Consider the following 19,817-nt stretch of genomic DNA (forward strand, 5'->3'; position numbering starts at 1 on the left):
TACTAGTAAATTGCCATTCAGTCACTAACCAGGTACACTGATGACATGCATACAGTTTAATTATACACAGTCATGCTCAATGTATCTGATGCTCTATTTTATTTCTGTTTAGCTATATAGTAACAGCAGCAAAATTTGAAAGCAAGCAACATTTAAGAGTCATTAACATTCTCACAGAGGTAAAAGCATTTTAAATTTGCAATTATCAGGCTGGCAGTTGACTTTCACACTAGGTATGCACTGAAAGTTATTCCTTGAAAAATCCCCTTTTTTCTCTCTCATTGAAATAATGGATGAGTCTGAAGTAAAACCCTTTACAAATATTTTTTAAATGTGCAAAGAATAAGTGCAAGTGATATTGTATGCTAACAACTTCCCATAACATCTGATATACCACCGGCATATTAAAAAAAAAAAAAATCTAGTTTTGCCAATTTGTGCTGTGAAAGAGAAATGTTACACATATATTTTGCTAATTGCCTTGCTCTAAAATAGGAAATTCCTTTCTGCTAAAGACTGAACTGAGCTACACGGAATGGCTGGAGCAGATGGCGAGGTTAAAAGTTTTGTGCAGCGTGGTAACTCGGAGCGTGCTCTCGGATGCTCCGAGCCACCCCGTTAACGCTGCTGGCGGCTCGCCGCTCGCCTGGGGGGGCAGCTAAAGGGGAAGGTGCTCGTGTGCCCCTGACCCCTGATGCGTAATCAAACTGCATCCTCGTCAGCACTGATTAGTCCAGAGAGTTGGGGACTTGCAAATAAATATATGTCATCACTTGGCTACGAAGGACAAGATAAAGATGGTTTTAAACAGCGAATGACAGAGTGTTAGAAAGGCAGTGTAGCAAAGCTCTCACACACAGCATTTCATTTCAAGACTATTTTTGTTAGGAATAGAAGTTCCCTAAGTTCATGGCAATTTAGCCTCAATATTAATTTGCATGCATGACACATGATCCCCTGAAATCATACCATCTCCACAATTAGATCAGCAGCAAAGCAAGGTTTGGTTAATACAAGGAAGCACATCACATCACGACCACTGATGATACAGGAGGTAAAGTTTTTTTCCTTCAAGAGATTACTTAATCACCCCTCCCCCCCAGCAAAATGCATGAGGAACCAGCACCAACCCTACAAGGATGTGTGCATTAACAACTCCATTATCAAACTTCTGTGTTTCATGATCCACTTAGGAGCTGACATTTCCCTTAGACTAATTTTTGTATCTTTGGACACACATTAAACTCTGCATCTAATGAACACTGACTGTGTTTCAAGCTGTGTTAAGATATATGATGGATGCTTCACAGAGGAAAGGAGTTATGAAGAGAGCAATGCAGAAGAAAGAGTTTGACGTGGTACTCCCCCACCTCGAGGGGCAAATTGGAGATAAAGTTATATAAGCTTGAGTGACAACAGGGCATCATCAGCCACAATTAATAGTGCCTTTGAGCTTGGAGATGTTTGTTAGCAGGATCTTTTCTGACTGCCTGGAAGGACAGCAGGTAGAAAGTCTAATCAAAGCTGAGATGATGAAAACAAGGGGAAGTTTGGTTGTGGCACATCCCTACAGAGGGCTGCAGTGGAAGAGATACCAATGTTCAGCTGCTACTTTGTACCCTAATGGGCAAACCTCTGCGATTTTTCTGCAAAACGGGAGAAACTGACAGCGCTTTTACCAAAACTGACTAATGCAAATAAAATCTGGGAATGAGCAAAACAGCACAGAACTCTTTCAAATTTAAGATCACGCATTTAAGACAAGAGGCAGCATTTACACACTTCACTGACCTTCAAAGACTGTAAAAATAGTGTAAGTCATCTGCACCAAGTAGTTTCCCCCCCGACTCTTGCCCCTCTCCCACACACTCACTAAACCTCAGCTGTCTGAACAACTGGCCACTACTGAATGTCTTCATGCAGAACACTGCTGGTGCAAGGGAAAAGAATTCCACCTCTGAGAAAGTTTGGTTACCAGTAAAAAAAGGCAATAAAAGTCTGACTAGCCTTAGATGGGGGCTCAGTATGCAACCTGATTTGTGCAAATTGCAGGTGACACTCTCTGCTGCACATACGGGTTTATTTACACTTGGAACTTAAGTACTGCCTCAACCCGAACAGCTTCAGTGCAGAGTCAATGCCAAAGCCTCTCGCTTCATTCTAATGTAACTAAAACCACGTTTGTCATCCCGATGAAAGAAGAAAAAGCAACAAAATAAAAGATATTTTGGATACTGTAAAATAGTGCAGCACAGTCCTCACACTTTGTATCTTTCAGCAGATGTCTATTTCATAATTTCTAGCTTTTACTTTTTTATACAAGGCTTAGGTTACCTGAAAATACCTGCCAACTGGCAATGCCCAAGAGGATGATAATAGAAACTTTCAGACCGAGATTAACAGAGCAGAGCCGGGCTAGGGGAATACTTCTCCTTCTGAAATTCCAGCATTCAGCGCCTTCCAATACATCTCATCCTCACTTCAACTGCACGTAAAACAACAATCCTCACCCTAATTAACACTCGCCGTACCAGGCAGCTGTCGGGGATGGTATGGGGGGAAAAAAAAAACCCAAAAACCGCCAAATCCTTGCGTTCTGCCTAGTACTCCCAGTGAATGCTTAGTATTTAATCTGAATTTGAAAACTGATGAAAATTTGCGGGGCGGGGGGGCGTTTTTATTCAGCCAGGAAGGGGTGATAAGACACGGGTGGGTCCGGGCTGGCTGCAGGGGACAGGTGTCTGTGGAGGGCTCCGCTGGGCACGGAGGGGAGAGCGCTCAGCTACGCGCGACCGACGCGCGTTTCTCCACGTTGCATCATCATCAGCGGCAGCCGATAACCCCCCGCGCCCGCCGGCACCGACCTGCGGGACGCTGAGCACCCCGGCAGGGGACACGACACGGAGACCACCAAGTGACTTGGGAAAGGGGGGCTGGCTGGGGGTACGAGCCCCCCTTCCCCTCCCGCGGAAGGGCGGGCGGTGCGGGAGGGACCCGGCCGGAGCCCCGCGCCCCGCGGCGGGGGCTCGGTGCCGGGCGGTACCCGGAGCCGGGGCGGGGGGGGGACCCGGCGGCAGCCCCGCCGCCACTTACATTCTGTCAGAGACCAGCAAGCGGCCGTCGACCATCATCTCCGGAAGGAAATCCAGCTTGAACGAAGAAGTCATGCTGGGCTCCGGGGGCGCCGCGGCGGTCGGCGGGAGGATGCGGCGGGGCGCGGCGGATCCCACAACTGCGCCGGGCGGCGGAGCGGCAGGCACAGGTGCGGAGGCCTCCCCGCGGCAGCCGCCAGCCCCGGCAGTTGTCACATTTCTCTCCCCCTCTCGGTTTTTTCCGCCAATCCCCTCCGAAATCGACTGCTGAGGCAACTGTCGGTGGAGCGCCAGGTGCTGAGCGGGGAGGCGGAGCCATCTCCCCGCTGCGGCTCCCCGTTAACCCCTGCGCCCCCGCCGCCCCGGGAGAGGCCTATTGCCGCCGCCGGGCCGGGGGCTGCCCGCCCGGGGCTCCGCGGCTCCGCCCGGCCCGGCTCCGGGGGCGGCGGGACCCGCCCGGCGCCTCCGCAGCGCTGCCCGGCCCCGCGGCCGTGCGGGGTGAGCCGAGCCCGGCGGGGCAGCGGCCCCGCGCCGCGGGCAGCCCTGGGCGGGCATTGCCCCCGGCACACGCGAGGGGCTCGCTCGGGCACGGCGCTCCCCAGCGCGGCCGGAGCCAACCTGGGGGCACCGGGAATGTTTGGTCAGGTTCTGGGTGCAGGCTCTCCCCACTCAAACTCCTGCCATTCAGACCTTGGCAGTCTTTTAAATGCTCAGAGTGATGTTACTGGCTGGCGAGAGACTGGTAGTAACTCTGTCCTCGCTGATCAGAAAGAGGGATTTAAATAACTAATGACGGCAAATCCTTTCTCATGGCTGTAACCTCCCAAAAACCCGCTCCCAACCTCGCTGCTCTCAGAGTTGGCCGCACACAGAAGTGTCACCACCAAGACGCACACAAAATTCCACACATACAAATATCTGGAGGGCACCCCCCCTCCCCATTCCACCGCCCCCTGAAAATCTGTATAATTTTTCCTTTCCATCTCCAAGACCTACTTGCTTCAATACAAAGCCGCTCCAGGCAAAAGAATATTAACATATTTACGAAGATTACTAGGTGATCTGAGCAGTCTAGACAGACAGAACGTTCCTCTCCATTGTGTGTGCTTCTCCATCTGAATCTCTCTTTAGGTTTTATAATTTGATTTGTTATGGACAATCAACACTTGCAAAAACTAACAAATGCAAATTAAAACCTACTATGCTTAAACTTTTCAAAGAGCATTCTAATATAAAAATTAAATTGACCCATAAAAAATGTGTTATCAGTCAGGCCAAATTTTATTTAAATTTTGACCATCATTGATTTGATAGGAAAAAAAAAATACAGAATGAGCAAGTTTTTAGAGTCCAGTTGACTGCACTAAGAGACTTCCCAATTTTAAACAGTTAAAAAGGAAGAAAACCCCCTCAGGCTGCTAAAATTTTTGCCTATTTTGCGAGACTAAAGAAAGAAAAGGTTCACTTGGCCCTCAGCATAATCCCCGTAGGACAGCTGCAATCCTGAACAGATATCTATAGTGTTATTAATCTGCTCTGCTCTATATGTTCGCATACTGTCCTCATCACCATGGCACCTAAACATCCTCATGGAAAGGCACAAAGCAAAGCTATAGCTCCTCTTTACTAAATTCATGGTGATTCCTTTACGCCACCCATCCATCACAGCGTAGGACTGACTATACAGTGGATAAAAAAATGAAGTGCAAAGTCCAAATGAAAGGAGAAACCAGCACAACTTTCTCCAGCTGGATGCAGCCACCTGGTCTTTGATCTGAGGCCTCCATGGTGGTTAATCCGGCCCAGAGCAGAGTTGGATTAACTTTCAATTTCAAAATCTTGCCACTGCAGAAGGGACAGGTTTTAGCTCAGAAGAAATACAGGCAGCTCAGTCAGGATGAAGATATTCTTTTAACTTAGTCTCCACCCCCACTTCACCCTGTGCGGCTGGATCTGCACCCTCTTCGTCACTTTTTTTGGTACATGCTAAATCTAAGGGACTTCAGTCTCACCAGCCTGCCACTTCTAAGGACCACAGTCCCACTGCTGCTGACTGAAAAGTAAATCCACGCTTCACACAGGATGCAAAGAGGGAGGAGGAGAGGATCACAAATAATTTTGCTTAAAATCTGCATATGGAATAGAGAGATCTTTATAAATTTGCCCCATTATGCAAGGTGTAAGTGCTTAAAAATGCTTCATTAAAACGTATGTTCTTTTGAAATATTTATTTTCCTTTTAATTACATGTGAATTAGCTGGAAGAAGCTGTAGGGAAGCCCTCTTACTGACTTAAGCCTTCTCAGCAGTTTGTTAAATTCTAGCCTCAAATCCCTTGAGGGAATAGTGGATTCAAAGCAGCTTTTAATCATACTATAAGGAGGGTGAAGTAGTATGTAAGTAGGTCATAGAGAAAGCATTACAAGTGCATAGGTTATTGCTTTATTTAACAACTACAGTGTAACACACTTTTCAAAGCACACTTGCTTTTGCCATTTAAAAGTTAGAAGCAGGAACAGGGTCAAATGCAAAAAGGAACCCTTTCCATAAAAGATACCGAGATACGACTCAAGGAGAGCTTAGAGGGAAAAACTGCATTCGAATAATTTGGTTCTCAGACATAAATTATGTAGTGTCTATGTATGAATTAACTCTCGATGGCAGAGGGTAAGTGGTAAAAAACTAAAAATCCTGATTGTTTCACACACTGTTACAGGCTCAGCTCTGTTATTTGTAACATTAATGCCAGATTCTTGACTAGCACATATTAAAAATTAAGGGAAAGGTGGAAGCTCTGATGTGTTGCTACAGAACAGAGGGAAATGGGGAGTGAGTGTGGCAAGTGAAACTGCATTTATTTTCACAGCATAAATCAGACAATGGCTCGAAACACTGGCTTAGAGGAGCTGCATTATTGCTGCCCACCAATATTAAGCTTTTTCAACTGGTGGAGCATATGGCAGTTTTGAGGGAGGAACCTAGAATTTGGAATCATCAATTCTCGGGCTTTAATCCTATTCCAGCTACAAATGCTGCCTCCTATCCCTCCTCCCCCCATTTCAGAGGCACAGACCATGTTTGGCTCATTTACTCTTTGTCCCTCAGTTTCTCCATCCGTCTGAGTGGGGCAGATGAAGCAGTTCCACCTCACCTTTGCAGATTAGTCACCATTCAAGCAGCTTTTCAAACACAGAGCTACATACAATTTCTGCAAACAACTCAACCTTTGAAAATTGCACACCTCTTCAGAGAAAAAAAAAAAAAAAAACACCAAATCAAAACCCCCCCCCCCCAAAGTTCAGCTGCAGAAGGCCAGGACTGAGCAAGTGACTTGTGTGTATGAGCTCACTCTGACATCACTGCCTGTGGCTTTGTTCAGTGAGTGACAAAGAGAGCGGACACCCCCTTCCCTTCTAGATCCCAGAGCCAAATCCAGTGTGGAGCTCCCACCACGTCCCCTCTCCAGACCCCCTCCTCACCCTGTAATTAATTGCCATTCTTCTAATCAACTTGCCCCCAAGTTTTGGGCCAAGGAAATACTACTGTTGGAAGCACTTCAAGGGAAAGTTTCTGAATGACTTCACTCTCTCCCAAGCCTGCAAGGCAGTATGAAGAGAGTTCAAATCCTCTGCTTTATTCCCCCCTAAGCCAATGAACATGCTCGGGATTCAGCTTATCTCTGGCATCAAAGCAAGTTTCTAACAGAGGCAGCAGAAGCAGGGCTCAGCGACGGCGGGTGTAAATTTGGAGCGGGCTCAAATGACTCCAGTGGAATCACTCAGGATCTTCCACTAATGCGAGGGGGAGCAGGAATCTGGTCCAGCTAGAGTTGGTGAATGCAAACGAGGCGGTTGCTATCTTCCACAAAGAAATAACCTTCCAGGCAAGCCATGAGCCTGGAAGTAGTGGCATGACTAAGAGCAGGCAGTGCAGCATTTTGGTTTGTGTAATGGGATGTGAGCCTACCTGCCCAGAAGGGAGGGAGCCCATCAGCCTAACTCTTAGTAGCAGACTTCTGGAGGGGCAAGAAGAGAAGGGGGCATGAAGAAAAGCAAAGCAAAGCACATGAGCACTTAAGCAGGACTACAGAATGGTGTAAAAGTCATTAACAATTAGAGAAAAAGTAGCGCATTTCCTTGAATGGTAAAAAGTAATGGATGCAATTCTACACCATTTTACCATTTGTGATCACCTGGAACAAAACTGTCTTTGTCAGTTATGTCTAATATTGGAATAAAATTTTGAATTATGAAACCTTAACCTTTGAGTAGAGATTTTGTATTTACAAAGCCAAACACACAACAGTCTTCCACTCATTTTGAGAAATAAAACAACTTGCATATAACTGAAATCCTTTTAAAAAGAAAATTAAAATATTGGTTAAAGCTGATCAATTAATTTTAAGTATTTAAAATAGTGCTTTTGAGGCTCCCTCCGCTTCCGTAGGCTACTGTAGCTCATCAGTAATCTTCAGAAATAAACGTCATTTAAAATTAGTCCTGTGAAAAGGTCCCTCAAATTAAGCATTTCTAGAGCTTTCACTTGAAGCGCATTGATATTATGTAAACTTGGTTGCTATAGTAAAACTTCCCACTCACTTCTCTTTTTTTTTCCCTTCCTTTTTTATACCAGTGATGAGGTGATTTCATCCCACTGTGGGTAAAGGGCCTTTGTTCCCTTTTGTGGGTAATAACTCAATCTTTCCAAAAACAATTAGGCAACAAATCATGGCACAGGGCAGATGCTGCATGGAATGGAGGGTTTTTTGGAAAGGCCTTTAATTTAGAGGAACACCCTCCTTTGTGAGCAGCACCAAATACATGGGACAGTCAATCATCACCCTCAGGTCCCATCCTGCGCGGGGCTAGTGCTGAGCAGAAGCTGCCCAGTAACCTCTGCTCCAGCTGGGCTGTTCCTGAGCTCAGCACTACATTTAGAGAATACTCAAGTAAAGCAGAAACAAGCAAATTTTTGCAAAACCAAGTTTTACAGTCCTGATATTTATTTGCAGCCTGTTGAAGAGCATTACTATTGATCCACAGGTGTTACCTTTATGTTAGTGCCTTGTGCATATAGACACAAGACCAAGGCTTTTGTCAACCCAGTCTTATCTTGACTTGGTAATAGACGTTGTTGTTTTCATTTTTTTTCTTTTTTTTTTTTTAACTGAACTACCTTATCTTCTCACCTGCTAACTATCAACAACCACTCCCCAAAAAGGAGAGAAGGAGAGAACCTGTGGTACTGCAAGTTTCCTGATAGAGAGCAGACATATTACTTATGGTAAAAAAAGACACCTTTCTAAATAACCCTGGAAGAGGGAACTGAATATTCTTGGATTTGACTATTATATTATCTTCATGTGAAAACCTATGACTTAGGACAGGAGAAATCACACATCTGGTGCTCTTGTCTGTGTTGCTCCATCCTCACAATATGCAAAAGCTCCACCTATTCCTTCAAAGAGTAGAGGAAAAATCCCACTGTAACAAAAAAACCTTTCCTCCCTGCCTTCTACACCCACAGGAAGAACTACTGGAGACACAAAAATTTCTCTCATTTTATACAAATTTGAGTTTCCTGGAGATTTTTGCCATTCTGGAGAGGCTGGCTATTGGGAGAGAGGCAGGATGAGGGAAGTAGATGGTGAGGATGGCCTGGATCAGGAGGTGGTGCTGGAGGGCATCTCCAACTCCAAACGCCACAGGCAGAGTTAAGTGTGAAGTTCTAATGTGCCATCAGCAAAGAAAGAATGCGGGTAAGGGACATCCAAAGAGACAAGAAGCCAAAAGGAGACTTATTTTAAAAAACAAAATGTAAAGACATCTGAGGGCTTTATTACAATATCTGCATTAACCTACTGCACTCCATTTCTGGCAACAAGATCCTTATGAGCTTAACCTTCATTCTCACTTCTCATTCACTTCTACCACGTGTTTTTCTTTCTTTTGCACTGCAAATGATTGGCTTTCACCTTAAACTCAAATTGTGGCATCTTTAAGGTAGGAAATTTCACAGATCTCCTTTTTTTATTTGTTCATGAAGTGCCTAGCATACATGTCAATCCTCAAAAACATCACCCTGAAAATATGCAAAGCAGCTATCTTTGTTTCCCAGACAGAAGCCATTAAATTTCAGACATGAAGGACATAAAGCAAAGGCTCCTGCAGTAACTATAAGGCATTTGGATGTGCAGAAAACTGCATCATGCCTGGGTTTAGTAGTTTGGGGATTTTCCCCCTTAAATTAATGGTGTAAGAATTGCCACATAAGGCAGATCAAAAGGTCCACCTAGCCCATGACCTAGCCTCTGATAAGGGATGGAAAGAGAAAAAGCCTGAATATGGCAAGTGATCCTTCACACCTTCCAGCAGCTGGTGACTGAGAGACTGCCTAGAGTCAAGAATGGCATCTGAACCAAGATGTTTAACAAGCTCAAGTCACTGATTCAGTTTTCCCACAAATTCTCTGTCTGAAAGGAACATTGATGAAGTCACGTTTATTTTTCCCAGAGATACCTGTTAATTGTGCTGTTCTTAACAATTTCAGGGATTTGGGGCTCAGTACAACAAAGAGGAACATTGATTTTCTTTTCTGAACCAAAACACTTAACCCAACTTAGTGTTTAACATACAATGTTTCACTTTGAAAGATCACAATAATTCATCTGCAACTTTTAAAGAAAAACTCAACCCCTTGGTACAAAAACTTTGTAAGGGACAAGTGCTGGAGCCATGAGGTTCCTGGGGCAAGCATCTAGTTAGGCATTGTTTTGTGAGAAAGGCTCTTTAGGAAAAATTTTGGTCACTTTGGAATGCTTTATTCAGTGGGGGTTAACTGAGTTTAATGTATGTTCATCAGCCATGCCCAGACAAATCTCCATATGATTCATTGGAGCAGCACTGCAGAACACCTGGTGTTGCCAATGCAGTTCTGTTAGTGTTTTGTTATTTTTAAAGGGGTTATATAACGGTCTCATTAAAATTAAATGTGGGCTGAAATGATGCAGGCAAATTCTCAAGCTTCAGAGTGAGCTTCTTCCTCACAGTTTAGCAGAAGATAAATCTTTTTTAGGCAGAAGAGAAGGAAAATGAAATCAAGAGGTTGTACCGTTGAATTTAGAGTCTCTAAAATTTTAAGTTTTCTGATAATTCTCTGTTTCTTTTCTAGAAGCCCTCTATCCCTCAGATGCTGACCTGCAGCTTCCAGGGACAGCAGGTGCTGGATTTGAATCTTAAATTCACTCTGTAGCACAGCCATCCTATCATCCACAGGTACCTGCACGTGCAAGGTTCAATTTCCAGGTGATCTGTGTTTGAATACCATTACTTTTCACTCCTCTGTTTGTAATTTCCCCTATCCTCTCTCTGATTTTCTAGATTTTTTTTCCCTTCCTCAAACTCTCTGCTCTCTCTTCCTTCTGGTGACAGACTGTTGTCTGGCATCCTCAGAGGCTGCTTTTGAGGATGACCTGCTGATTTGCTGCCATGGGAACTCCACAGCAAGGACAGCATTTACCCCTCACACACCGAAGGGCACAAGCAACAGTTCCCTGTGCTGCCCTTCTCACTGGTTAAAGTTTGCCCTCCTCTATTCCACAAGGGGCATTGGAAAGCTGTGCCTTAAATAACCAGAGTGTTGCAGCCTCTGCAGTGTCCAGCAGCAGCTGAATTAATCAGAGGAAGATGGAAAAGTCTAATAACCGATCTGAGTATGCAAATGGCTTTTCAAAACTAGTGGAGAAAAAGATTGGGCAGCAAAGCATGAGAGTTGAGGAAAAACCCTCTCGCATGTAATGGCAAAAAGCATTATATTCATATAAGTGCTGTGTTTAAAACTTCATGAGCAATTTTACTGGTAATCTTATTTCTTTGAATCAGAGAGAGTTAACTTAAAAATAGATTGTTTTACCCGAATAAGGGATGCAGGGTAACACATCAGCATACTGAGTATGGAGAGATAAGCAAGTAGTTCTCTCCATTCCCCCGCCCCCAAGCACAATTTTGGGTGTTTTAATTGAAATGGAAGGATCATTTTTACTTGGCTGCATTTTACAGGGCAGCTTGTGATCCACGCTGTGTCAGCCTTGTCAGTGCACTGGCAGATTTACAGCCCCACGGTACTTCCCTGCAAGCACAGGCTCATAACAGCCTAATCCAGTAACGTGGGCTTAATGCACAATATAATTTCACGAACCACCTAGAAAGTGAGTGCAAATCTGGGAGTCAGTGCTTTCCAGAAATGTCATTTTAGTCATTAGTTTAGAAATGCTGAAGATGGATCTGACTGATATTAGCCCAAGGAATGGTCACTGATCCTTATACTATCAGAGAAAATAAAGTTGTGTGTGGGAACAGCTGAAATCCTTTTTACATCCCGCTTGAGCTGATTACTAGTTATGCTATCTCAGTCTCAAGACTGGAGTGAGAAATGAGAAAATTAGAGTCCAGATCAAGATTTACACAAAATTTGGGAGAATTCCTGACCATTTCCATCCAATAAAGATAGTTAACCTTCAGTGCATCATTAACTTGCTGAGAACAGTACTAAAGCGACTTTAATTGACACATTTGCTTCTACTGCAGGGTGAAATAACACAGAAGCAATACAAAACGTAAAAAATAAAAAAAAAGCTTTTTGTCACAGCAAGAATGTTAGAGGGGGAAAACAAAAAAAAATCCCGTTTTTATTTCCTCTGTGAGGATGCCAGCAGTCTTGTTTCATAAACTCCAGTGATTCATCACCATCCCAGGCAGCCAATCATTCTGCAGGTCAAGTAGAAATGGGCTGTAGAGCCAGCAACTCCTGCTGCCCAGATAATGCATGTCATTCCAGGCATGGCGACATGCTTTCTCAACAACTGCCATTTTCAGTTACCTTTTCTATGGCTGACATGCAAGTAAATGTGTTGGAAGCAGTAAAACAGTCATAGGAAAACAGTTGCAAAGATAAATAGCACCTGCACGTGATAATCTCTAATGTCATTAGAAAGGAAAGAAGGATGTGTTTTGAAATAGGATTTCTCTCCTCTGAAAGCATCACTTGACTTGGGGGGGATCAGTTGTGTGTGTGTGTGTGACTGATGGGGGGGGTTCTGTAGGTTTGTTTTTTTTTTCTTGATTTAACATCCAGACATTTGTCTTGGTTAAGAGATACAACTAGAGGAAAAGGGGAAAAAAACCCAAAACCCAACAACAACAAAAACTAGTGCAAAACCCAAACACCCAACATTACATATAAAATCTTCTTGCAAGTCACTTGTCAGAAAGATTTTGTACAGCTGGATTTTGTTTGAATTCAGAAATGCTCACTTTAAGAAACACAACTGCTCTAATTGAGGGAAAAGAAGAGGATTTTCTTTGGTCATTTCTTTTCAGTCTTTATTCCTTGTAATCTAACTTAAATTTCATTAACTATTTCTTCAATAACTGTCCTCTGAATCATATGTAGTTGAATACTGTTTTGCAGATGGAATCTGAGTGAGAGTTTTAAGGGCACAGGATTATAGAAATACACACCCTCAATGAAAAATGTTTAAACTGAAGTGCACACATGTATGTGTGCACACATATATATGTGTATTAGTAGCAGAGCATGTGTAATTTATGTACATCTACCATGTAAAGTCCCTGTGCCTGAACATTAGTGGAGACAAAAAAAAACAACCTGTTCCAAATAACAGTGCTGGAACGAGATTTCAAATGCATAAGATTATCCATATTAATTTATGGTAATCTACAAATGAATGCAGCAGAGACAGTACAGGTTATCCAAAATGGTACATGCATTTATTGAGAGACGACCACAAAATATCTTCACGACAGATTTAGTTGCATCTTCTAATACCCCCTGAATTAATATCATGCAAAAAAACCAAAGTACAAGCTATGTTTCCCCTTTGGAATGACTGGCTCTTGAAATGCCAAAGGAAAGCCAAACGTTTCTCTCCACACAAAGTCCTCTTAGACATCTTGCTTTCAGATTTCATCAACTTAGGTGTTTTCAGGGCTGTAAGCAGTGAACTTTCCATCAGCAGCATCTTCAGCTAATTAACCCTCCTGATTACAATAATTAGTATTGATTCACTCCTGAATGACTTCTTAAGTATTCAAGCACAATCTACACTTGCAGTAAAACTTCTAGATATGAATATTAATTGAACACTTGCTTTGTTTTTCAGCCCCAAAGGTATAGTTTGCAATCTTATAAATAATAGAATCATAGAATGGTTTGGGTTGACAGGGACCTTTAAAGGTCGTCTACTTCCAACTCCCATGCCACGAACAGGGACAGCTTCAAGTAGATCAGGTTGCTCAGAGCCGTGTCCAGCTTGCCTGTGAATGTTTCCAGGGATGGGACAGCCACCACCTCTCTGTGCAACCTATTCAAGTGTTTCACAAGCCTCATTGTGAAAATTTTCCCCCTTATGTCTAGTCTGAATCAACACTGTTTTTGTTTAAAGCCACAATCCCATGTCCCATTGCAACAGACCCTGCTAAAAAAATCTTTCCTATAAGCCCCCTTTAGGAACTGAAAGGCTGCTCTAACATCTCCCTGGATCCTTCCCTTCTCCAGGCTGGTCAACCACAAGTCTTTCAGCCTGTCTCCTTAGGGGAGGTGTTCCAGACTGACTGTTTTTGTGGCCTTCCTCTGGATCAAATCCAACAGTTCCATGTTGAGGACTTGTTGAGGACTCCAGACTTGCAAAAGGTACTGCAGGTGGAGTCTCATAAGGGTGTGGTAGAGGGAGGGAATCACCTCCCTTGACCTGTTGGCCACCCTTCTCCTGCTGCAGCCCAGAATACAATTGGCTTCCTGGGCTGTGAGTGCACGTTGCCAGCTCACATCCAGCTTTTCACCCCCAGGTCTTTATCTGCAGGGTGGGTCTCAATCCCTTCATACTTAAATTTGATAACAGAAACATGTCAGTGTCATCCTCTCTTAACAAAGAAAATATTAGCATGTTGATTGTGGTTCATGAATGTGAAAGTAAATAAATAAATAAATACATAAATACACCCAAAGACTCCAAGCTAATAAATTAATATAATTCAATTCCATATCCCTATGGAAGCATAGAAAGCCAAGTCCCAGGCTATGACCTGTCTTGCTCTTTCTCTAACAGGTAGGACTGAGGGTGTTCATGTTTTGACATTACACCTGGTCATTGCAAGAACAAATAACAACTCATGTAGAGTCTGAATTACCTCTCTTAGCTCTGTTGTGGAAGGAGATGTTGCCAAGTTTGACAACTGCAAGGCACCACATTGCTTTGTGAATGAGTGAGATTCAAAGCAGGCAGCACTGAGGACACCTCCGATGCTCAGGCATAAGATCTCTAAACCTATGCAGTCTTTCAAAAGCCATTACTTTTGTTAAACATGCTAAGAAATTACTTGTGTTACAGCTTTGCTTCACCTTCTTTGATGTTAGTAATAATTGTTATGGCTCAGAAAGCAATATTTCAGTAAATATGCATAGAAAGATTTTTTTTTTTTGAGTAGGATTCACACAAACTAATTCAAAAATCAGTCTTTGATGTGAATGCAATGTGAGGAAATACCCTTGGAAAAAAAAAAAAACCCGAAGTAATTTTCAATCCAAGACAAAAAAAATCATTGTATATGTATTTTATGCGACATTTTATCTGAAAACATAGAAACTACAGTAAGTTTGGTAGGAACTCACCTGTGAGCAGGGCGCTTAGGGAACAGTTACAGTATTGAATAGTCCTTAAAAGTGGTGGTTGGTTTTGCTGCCCAGGTGTCTGTTGGTGGCTGCTACAGAAGTGGCATTCACGCTCCTCTGGGCTATCCCTGAAGGGGCATTTCCATGTAACTGAGAGTGAAGGACTCTATTGCCACTCACAAAGGGCAGTAGCTGCTAGAAAGCTCAGGCTGCTGCAACATGACGTGATAAAAAAATAACTTTATAAAAACATGCCACTGTTTCCACCCTCCAGTTCAGGCAGAGCAGAGCAGTTGTGAATGAGTTAATGTTTGTCTTGAAAGAAGTTCTCCCAAGGAAGTGAATTATGTCATAGTCCCATAATATTAAACACCATCCTTGCTTTCTTCATGTTTATGCACAACACACAGCATGCAAACACTACCTGATAATCCATAACCTCTTGGCTTCTCAAGAACTATTTTATGTGATATTACCTTTTTGTTCACATAAACTCTTTGCTATTGACTTACACCATCTCAAGACTCGAGGGATGAAGATACAATGACAAAAAGAAAATGCAAAACAGCATAGCAAGTATTCAGTCTCCCCACCAAATATTTTTGTGTTGAAATGCATGCTTTAGAGGGCTCTGACTGCTACCGATAAATCCTTAATGTCTTTTTGTTTTAATTAAGGGGTCCAAGAGACCCCTCAACCCATATAACATGCACTAGAGTCCATTTTTTTAAAAAAGCACGAAATCTCTACTATTAATTGATCAAAGCAAAACCCAGAAGCCATTGATAAATAAATCTTTGCTCTCACAAAATCATTAAACTTATTGCTAAAAGCAATACATTTACTTAACATGTAAAGTATTTAAAGACTTTAAACAGTTTAAGAAACTCCACAGAGTAATGACAATTCATTTTATTTAAGGCAAAAGCTGCTGTCCAAGTAGTAACTCAAAATTTTTCAAAAGCTTTGTAACAATTTTTTCTCACAATGAATAAGGTTCATTTTGCCAAATTCAAACCCAAAATTGTTAACTGTTTTAATGTTAAACTATGGTTCTTGAAACAGAAAGATAATTTAAGAAATGCCATGTGAATAATTTGGTTGATTTGGAGATAGGAATCATTCAGGTAAATTATTCTGTCTGACCTTAAAAATTCTAATGTATAAAACGTTATAAAAATGGAAAGTTGCATGGGCTCCCACTCTGAGATCTGATTTATCATTTTTATTGCATTTCATTATCTAAACAAAATTAGAAACAGTATCTTCAAAACCGCAGTTAAAGTTGATACGATCGGGCAAAAAATCAAGCAAGGGCACATTTGGCAAGTATGTATTTCCCAGACTGACAGCAGTATTGTAAGCTTTCAGAATCAGTAAGTTTTCTCACCACAGTTAAAGGAGAGGTTAGTAATAAATCTGCAACTTAATGCAATAGCCATAATTGTAAGATACAAACCTCCCCCTCCCTGCACTATTAGCAGCAGATACCAACTGAAACAACGACCACAAAACAGGCAATGCACTTTATATTCTACTGTATACACAAAAAGATTAAGGGAAATGAAAAAGGGGCTGAGAAAAGGAAAGGAAAAAACCCCCAAAACAACCCAAACCACCCCATCACCAGACATACATTAAGCTAGTTTGACAACACCATTGTTCAGCTGTCCCATTGTCAGACCAAAAGATGTATTCAATGCTACAATGTCTGCTAGCAAATAAACAAAAGACTACATTTTTCAAAGCGGGGTGCCAATTCCAGCATAATTCTGTGTGTGAGTGTGCGTGTGTGCGTGTCTGCGTGTTGTGTGTCTCTGAAAAGAGTAGTCGATGCTGGCCTCCCGCTAAACCTGGGAGCATTATTAGAGAATAGATGTGAAATCCCACATTATAGGAGTATTTGGGTATTTTTAAAACATCTTAGAGCGGTAGAGACTAGGTAAAGCATTAGTAACTATTTTCATAGGCTAAGTGAAAATTAAAGTGTTATTTAGGGCACTAGCTCTAATATGGAGTCTCCCTGAGCTTTTTCCATGCTTATTCCATGCCCAGTGCATAATAATGAAGCAGGCAGAAATATTGCAAAGGAGGTGATAAAAGAAATACCAGCTCTCTTTTAGGAAGGGGGAGGGAAGAAAAAAAAAGAAATGATAAATATATTTATTTTTTCCCCTCCTTGCCCTTTCCGTACATTTGTCATTATACATGAAATGTGCGACCCGAACTAGTGGAAAATGCTACTTGCACCCAGCAATGCCTGTCTTTTCCTTTAAATAGGGAAACTACTTAATACACAGCACGGTTATAGTTGCAGCGGGCCCAGGCAACTCGAAAGCACGCGTTAAAACAAAGGAGACAACATACCTTAAAAGCAGCTCCTCATTTCTCATAGTAACAGCGGATTTGGGACAGCGCATGCTTTCTGCACCGATATTCTCAACAAAAGCCAGTTCAGAAGTGCGCTCAAACATCAATGCCACAGTAGCTACTCACTAATGGCTACTCTTTCTCTCTTTCTCTCTCTAGTCAGACGCTGAGTGGTGGAGCAAAGGGGCCCCTGCAGATTCACTAAGCAGAAATAATCCTCTCTGACAAGTTATGTTGTCTGGGCATATTTTACATTAATGCACTGTGCTGCCTATAGGGGTCTTGTTTGCGTTCACTCTAGCCTAGCTGGTGTTAGCTCTCCTAATTACCAGTCAAAAAAAAAAAAAAAAAATTAGCAACATTCCCCCCACCCCCCACCATTAAAACAAAAATAATAATATACATATATATGTACACATACATATCTCTATGTATGAAACTGAAAGAAAAGGGGGGGAAATCTATGGGCAAATGAGGAAAAGCTTTCCCCCTCTGGAAGGATGCATGCTTGGTGTGGATCTTTTGTTTGCCCTGCGAACTCAGTGAATACAGTGGCAAAGAGATGCTGTGGCTCGTGAGGCTTGTGCACTTTAAGGGAATTGGGTTAGAGGCTCTTTCTGGGGCTCTGGAGTCGCAGCTGGAGCTTTTGCTCTCTCCCTCCTTTCCTTCCCTGTTCAAGGCTGAGTGGCTTTATGGGACCTGCCAGTTCACATCAGAGGGACTGGGGAGTATTAATGCAGGCACCTGGGGATCTTCCTCAAGTTTTCAGTTTTTCTTGGAAATTTTAACCCCCGAAAAACACAAGTCCAAAATCCCTCCAATTTTGACCCCTCCAAAACACAACTCGGTTACCAAGTAACTGAGTTTGCTTTAACCCAGACCCTCACGCTTGGCTTTGGCACAGTTCTCGCAGATGGGGAAGGATGTTGCATTATTCAATGATTTACTCACTTCCTATGTATGAAAGAAACTATAGTGTGACACAGATTTCAGGGAAACAGCCTCTTTGGCCCTATTTGGGAGATCTGCCATGTGATTTGTAGGAGCAGGTTGTGGTCTTCCCAGTTGCCAAGGTAGTCAAAGAGAGGTTTATTTTCACGTCTTGGTTTCAGCTTCTGCTGGGTAAATCTTTAAACCATGCAGGAGGATGGTTGGCTTTTTTTTTTTTTGGTTGTTATTATTATTTTAATTTTTTTTTTTTTTAATGTACATGAGATACTTGAGCAGGTGCTTATTTAGTAGACTGAAAAAGTCAACAAGTCCTTGATGCTCTTTTCAGTCAAAAGCTTTTCTGCACCACTGTGGCAGTAAAATGCATCTTAAAAATTACTGTAATTTCCTCTCAGGTCACGTTAACTTAAGGAGATGCAAAACTCAATAAACACAAATTGTCCAAAACTGACAACTTGTCAAAAAGTCCAGTCAGGCTAAAAATTGATCTACACTTCAAAATTTGAATTCAACTTCCATGGACTTTTGGCTATGTCTGTGGCTGGTCCTAAGCTCTTTTCCTACATTATATACTACGGCCTTAAAATATACTGCTACGAAATTCTGATGCAGCGCTACTGCTGCTAATTCCTTAACAGAAGTTCGTATTTAGGGGCTTGATCTTTAAACCTGAGTCTGGGAATGAAGGCGACGAGAGAGCAATCACCAGGATAAATACACTGGTAGCAAGATCTTGCCTTTCTGATGGCTGTAAACTTCTATTAAGGTCATAAATTGTTTGCAACAGAAGCAATCCTTTTGTTCTACACTTCTCATTGAACACTGTGAAACCTTGGGATTAGTTTCAGTCACTCCAATATTATATTTGTCAAATGACTAAAAGACAAATTAAAAAACAAACCTGGACATAATCTACTTTTAATGGTGTAGAGAGAAAGACAGCACCTTAGGAAACATGGATATCATGAAGGACTACAAGTTCAGGGAAGACAGGTTTCAATTTTCTTCCCTTTTCATCTGCAAAACATGACTGGGATTCTAGTTGCTCTCGCAATAAAAAATAATAAATCATTTTAATGATTAGCAAGTCAAACCAATTCCATGTTAAAATGTCATGCTCCAAGGTCAACTGAGACAACATAGCTTGTACTTCATGCTAAAAATATCTGAACAGTCATGGAAGGCAGCCAGGAAAATACTCAACCAACATGACAAATCCCATACCTCCTGCCCCAAATACTAAATCCATTACTACCATTTCAGGCATGGCCACCAGCACTCCAGATTTCAGCTCCTTCACTGTTCACCTCCAAATGACTTGTGCCCAGCACAGCTCACCGTGGTGCCCGGGCTGCTCCAGAGCTGAGACTGATGTACGAGCAGCAGCAAATACCAGGGTGTGCTACAAAGTACACAGCTGAACGGGAAGTGTCAAACAGTCTGATGAACTGCTACAGTTTTCAAAAAATATGGCAAGGATCAGCATCTTAAGACACTACCAGCTGAGGGAACAAAGCTTTCTTTTCAGGCTGGAGCAGAATGGCTCACACAGAGCCCTTTGGTGGGGAATCAATGGGCTTCTGTTGGGCGGCTCCACGCAGTTGCAACTTCTTGATCATTTCTGCACTTAGAAAGAAGGACAAACAGCAGCAACAGGAGATAAAGTGAAGTGTTATGGAAGGACTCATCTACAGCCAAAGGAATAAATAAAAAATAA

At 42.4% G+C, this 19,817-nt stretch overlaps 1 protein-coding gene across 8 annotated transcripts in view; it reads right to left on the reverse strand.

Annotated features, from left to right (window-relative positions):
- CELF2 (CUGBP Elav-like family member 2) overlaps positions 1–19,817 on the reverse strand; it is a 540,383-nt gene that overhangs the window by 235,366 nt on the left and 285,200 nt on the right. For 3 of the 8 annotated variants that reach the window (XM_053942009.1, XM_053942007.1, XM_053942008.1), the window contains exon 1: positions 3,094–3,302. The exons of 3 other annotated variants lie outside the window; for them this stretch is intronic. In XM_053942009.1, the coding sequence (XP_053797984.1) occupies positions 3,094–3,167 (74 nt within the window). In that variant the 5' untranslated portion in view covers positions 3,168–3,302. Of the gene's footprint in view, positions 1–3,093; positions 3,303–17,146; positions 17,206–19,817 lie in introns of those variants that run through there. 2 more of the 8 variants (XM_053942004.1, XM_053942006.1) reach the window with 2 other exon arrangements.

The sequence above is a fragment of the Vidua chalybeata genome, chromosome 5 (assembly GCF_026979565.1).
Source record: "Vidua chalybeata isolate OUT-0048 chromosome 5, bVidCha1 merged haplotype, whole genome shotgun sequence".
Classification (NCBI taxonomy): domain Eukaryota; kingdom Metazoa; phylum Chordata; class Aves; order Passeriformes; family Viduidae; genus Vidua; species Vidua chalybeata.